Source organism: Aedes albopictus, chromosome 1 (genome assembly GCF_035046485.1).
Source record: "Aedes albopictus strain Foshan chromosome 1, AalbF5, whole genome shotgun sequence".
NCBI classification, from domain to species: Eukaryota; Metazoa; Arthropoda; class Insecta; order Diptera; family Culicidae; genus Aedes; species Aedes albopictus.
Window position 1 is genome coordinate 228,626,071 of NC_085136.1, and position 5,160 is coordinate 228,631,230.

At 38.9% G+C, this 5,160-nt stretch overlaps 1 protein-coding gene across 1 annotated transcript; it reads right to left on the reverse strand.

Annotated features, from left to right (window-relative positions):
* Positions 1–3,844: 3,844 nt before the first annotated feature.
* Positions 3,845–4,551, reverse strand: LOC109430729 (uncharacterized). Its single transcript, XM_019706809.3, has 2 exons — positions 4,201–4,551; positions 3,845–4,132 (listed from the first exon to the last, which is right to left on the reverse strand). The coding sequence occupies exons 1-2, from the start codon at positions 4,325–4,327 to the stop codon at positions 3,942–3,944; spliced, it is 318 nt and encodes a 105-aa protein (XP_019562354.1). The 5' UTR covers positions 4,328–4,551; the 3' UTR covers positions 3,845–3,941.
* Positions 4,552–5,160: the final 609 nt, after the last annotated feature.

Genomic DNA, 5,160 nt, shown 5'->3' on the forward strand with positions numbered 1-5,160 from the left:
CTAATGTCTTGATGCAATCTCAACAAGCCACCCAAAAGCGCCCACACAAACAGACGTCTCACTCTACTCACTTTCCATCGTTTCACTTTTTGACGGTTGATTCAAATAATCTGTAGTTCGCAAATCACTCGCTCACAGCGCTCGCATCGTGTTTGCTCATGTTTGACGTATGCTCACTATCGCCACCTACTTAATGGTTTGCGAAACACAGGGTGACTAGCATTTGACGATTATGTTTTTTTTAGTGACGATGATTTCAATCGCAATTCGTTCCAAGTAATATACGCCTGTTTGTCTTTGGACAAGGACAAACAGTCGTAACGCCTTAACAATTTTCTTGAAAGGTCACTTGTAAGCATGTCATAAATTGGAATATTTTTTATAAAACGTAATGGTAGTCCCAAGCAACAATCTTATGACCAATTTGGTTTCCAAAGGTTTTTGAGGTTTTTCATCATTAACAATTGAAGCAGAGAAAAATAACTAAACGAGTCAGACAACACATCTACTGGACTACTACTGGTGCTTGTGTTAGAGGAAACGGAGAAACGTCAGACTCCCGCTTGCTGATTGGTTGGCTACGACTCTGGCGTTTAGGATCATATCGTCGCGTTCAATAAGGTGCAAAAACGACAATATTAGTGTAGGGAAGGAATGTTAGAATAATCAATATAATTCGGACCCCTTTGTCAATGAACGATGCCAAGCAAGATCACAAGAGACTCGTGAAAACTACGGCAGCGGCAGAACCGGTGCAAGCAAAGGTTCCTTCGCTTTCACAGGAAGCTTAAAAAGTGTGGCGGATTCTACTATTTTTGATAAGCACTCGCAGAAGCGGGTGAGGCAGCCGTCAGGTGAGCAGCTGTCTGGCGGCCCAAGTAACAGTAAATGTAAAACTGTGAGAGTATAAGCTGAACATTGGATGGTTAATGGTGTTAGTGGCTGAACATAATGACAACTGAATATTCGTCTGCAGTATGGCTTGTTCAACCTCTTTAATCAGCAATACATGGATGGCTGAATATTAAGTTATATAGAATATTATACATATTTGTAACCAGCTTTTAAACATACAGCAACATGCAGAATTAATTATCAGATGTTCAACCTCTAATCAAAAAATTTTTGACAACTGGCCCAAGCAATGTTTTCGCAGAAACCACATAGCTTCTTCAGCCTCACTACAGGCTTAGTTCAGCTTATGTTCTTGATTATTCAGGCACAGTAAGTAATGCTCACGTTTTCGATTATATGTATACAATAGCGTGGGTCATCGGAACCGTTTTCTCAGATCAAAGCTTTTTTTGGTTCCGTTTCGGGTCCAGAGTATCTGTGCAAAATTTGAGCACGATCGGTTGCATCTACACTTTGAGCATTGCAATTGAAAATTGTATGGGATTTCGTATGGGGAAACATACTTTTTTAGCATTTTTGTCATAAGTTGAAAAAGTTTGTCTGAAACTTTTTAACCGATACTGTGAAATGATAGCCTAGGATGTTCTGAAAAACTTTGTTGAAGACCGCAAAGCGACCCGATGCTTGTGAAAATAATGATAACCAACGAACCGCACGCATGTGTTTATGTTTTAACATGTAAAGGAATAACAATAGCAACAAAATCATGCTGTTTCGCCAAGCAATTCCAACGCTATAACTTTTTTCATAAGCATCAGATCACTTCGTGGTCTTAGACATAGTTTTTCAGGACACCCTAGGCTATGTTTCCACTTTATCGGTTACATGGTTTTAGAAAAAATCGAGCTTGTTATGAGAGAAATGCAAAAAAGTGTGTTTTCCCATGTAAAACTCCATACAAACTTCATACGCGATGCGCAAAACGTAGACATAACCGATCGTGCCCAAATTTTGCACACTTATTTGGGTCCTCAAATGAGATCAAAAAAACTTTGATCTGATGGGATACCATTGAATTTTTCATTTTTCCATATAAACGATGACCCACTCTAGTATACAATTGTGTGTGGTCACTTGACTATCACGTCGAGGACCTGGGATCGAATCATACTCCCGACAAACTCGCAAAATGTGAGTTCTTTTTTCAGAAGGGAAGTAAAGCGTGGGTCCCGAGATGAACTAGCCTAGGGCTAAAAATCTCGTTAATACAGATAAAAAAAATTAAAAAAAAATGTGTGTGGTGAAAATGATAAAGGTGAGTGGCTATAAATCAGGAGTTCCGACTTCAATTCCATGGATTAATATATACTTTCCTTAACATCTCTTCTGGAAAAATAGAAAGCCGCAAATGGTAAAAAAAGCTTAATAGGTGTTTCATTTTTTATTTTTAACCACAATAAATACATTTGATTTATTACTGATTAAGCGCATATTAAGCCTTACATCAGCCTTTCAATGAACCTCAAATCAGCTAAAGGTTGAATAAAATCACCAAAATTGTGTCCAAATTTTGTTCAAATGAAGGCTGCTTTAAGATTGTTGGAAAAACGTTTGTACAGCACCAAATTGTTACTTGGGGCCTTGGGGGTGCCCTCAAACCTAGGCGAACACTAACCGCGAAGGTCGGTGTGGTTGAGAAGAATGAACCACAAGCTCGGTGCCCTACGGCGAACCCAGCATCCAGAATTTGGCCAAAACCTGAAGGATACGGTGGGCAGGGCATGGTCTAACAAGTCGAGAACATGTTGACTAGGGTGGCCCACACTTATATGAAAAACAAAAATTTCGAAAAATGCCAAGTCTTACCTCCTAAATCAGTTGTTTTGAACTCTCAGAAGCTACGTTCAAAATTTGAGCAATATCAGTTGAGCCTAAGGGGGCGCTCAAAACGCTTGAAGTTTGTATGGGAAAACATGGCCAAACGTATACAGAAATTTTAAGTTTTTGAATTCTGCCGCTAGGTGGCGCTGTAAGCGTTCAATAAATAAGCCTGTTCCCGCAGCGGATAGGACCCATATTACGTTGTGTGATTAATTAAACTACGGAATAAAACACGGTGGATTTCTTACCGTCCTGCCATGGCGGAGGTGCGAAGACTTTTGATTATTTATTGATATTAATATCTATTGGTTACATGTATGTAGTGGTATGTAGAACAGTTAGGGTATATACACATATAATTGACGTTTTGTACAAACAAAGCCCTTTGGTATTATTGTAGGAGACTATATGCCAAAGAACTTTGTAGAAGACCGCGAAGTGATCAGACGGCTGTGAAAAAAAAAGTTATACCCTAGGCAAAGTGAGGCAAAGTATTGAGATTTCATTATTGATATTATTCCTTTACATGTATTGGAAAAACAACAATAAAGTTTATCCTCCCTTTACCTATGGTATAACTTTTTTCACAGACGTTGGATCACTTTGCGGTCTTCGACAAAGTTGTTTGGTATATAGTCATCTACAATAATACCAAAGGGTTTGATTATTGAACGCTTACAGTGCCACCTAGCGGCAAAATTCGAAAACTTAAATTTTCTGCATACATTTGGCCATGTTTTCCCATACAAACTTAAAGCGTTTTGAGCGCCCCCTTAGGCTCAATCGATTTTGCTCAAATTTTGAACGTAGCTTCTGGGAGTTCAAAACAACTGATTTTGGAGGTAAGACTTGGCATTTTTCGAAATTTTTGTTTTTCATATAAGTGTGGGCCACCTTAATGTTGACTGTTTACTGTGTAAAATATAATAACGATCACATATTCGGCTTGGAGAAGTATCTCAAAAATAAACACAATTTTTAACAACAGAAAACAAATATTCAAGTCAATAAAATTTAATTTGAAGTTTTGTCCTTATGTAGCCATGACATGTTTCTAAAACACATTCAAAATTGAACTTGAATATCTGTTTTCTATGGACTGAACAAATACTGATAACACAAATTAACGCATGTTCCACTCACGGGATTTATTCCGAACAAAACCCTTCCCATTCACACCGAATCAATCACTGTTACACATAGATTTAGATCACTTCAGCCAACTTGGCAGCCAGATCGGCATCCCCGGAGATATCGATTTTACCCTGCTTCAGAGCATCTCCAACGGTCAAGGTCTTTCCGCTGATGGCCAGCATGTCTTCCAATCCAACGGTGACGGTCACATCCGGACTAGCCGAAACGCCCTGATCAACCTTCAATTGCTTCAGATCGACAACTGTAAAATGGAACCCAAAATAAGTTGAAATAAATTGATGATCTCCTCCGTCAGTCCAAAAAACTCACTCCACTGTTCGACGCCACCGGCGGTCTTGATGTTCAGCTGGAACACTCCCAGAACCTTGCGGGGTCCGTTCGGGTCGACAGCGGCCACGCGAACCTTGATTCTCTCGATAATGGTTTCCACAGACATGGTATTGGCTAAAAATTGACGCTGTTCCGGACGGACGAGACTCGCACGAGTGCGTGATGTTTGTCGAATGAAACAATTGAACTACTGATGTCTTTTGGCAGCCCATCGATCTTATTTATAATGGGCTAATACCGTAGTATTTCTTCGTGCTATTGGCCTATTAGCGAGCAAATCGGGCTTGCGATAATGATTTGAATCTTATCTACGGTGGAAATGCAGTTTAACAAGTGTGTTTTAGACCGGTTTATTGAATCTCAGAGGAGTTTTATTTAAATTCAAAAATTTTAAATTTATTTCTTTGTTCATTCTGAAATTACTTCTAGTTCTTCAGAATGATGCACTGGACGACGGTTTTGGCAGATGTACATATTACTGAGATTCACAGGACGTTCGGTGGTTTGTTAACCACCATGTTAGCTTGAGATTATGGTACATACGGTAGATTACGGTAAAAAACACTGGAATTCATAAAATATTTTAAGTGCCCAGCGCACACTGTCCCTGTTGGGGCGTTACGGGAAGAACAAGTACATATTTTGTCAAAAAATATCAAACTGATCAAATATTTAAAAACAAATTTGCGATATGAGCTGGTCTAACGCTAAACATTAGCTACACTCATCTTTGCATCGGAAATGAATAAGCTCTTTTGTAGTTTATAAAAGAGAGGCAAAGTTCACAATCTTTCCATATCTTTGTGTTCAGTGTCCCCTGTTGATGATTAATGTTTTCAATCTGCATGGGCCAAACAAATATTCTTCAAAACCGTTACTTTTACGTAATTATCATCGTTTTATAGCATCAACAGTACTGATAAGATAACTACAGATAAA

Excerpts from the sequence above, each read along its gene's own strand:
- LOC109430729 (XM_019706809.3), bottom strand. The coding sequence starts at position 4,327 with ATGTCTGTGGAAACCATTATCGAGAGAATCAAGGTTCGCGTGGCCGCT. Across the intron at positions 4,133-4,200 it reads CGGTGGCGTCGAACAGTGGA|TTGTCGATCTGAAGCAATTG; the intron begins GTGAGTTTTTTG and ends TCCATTTTACAG.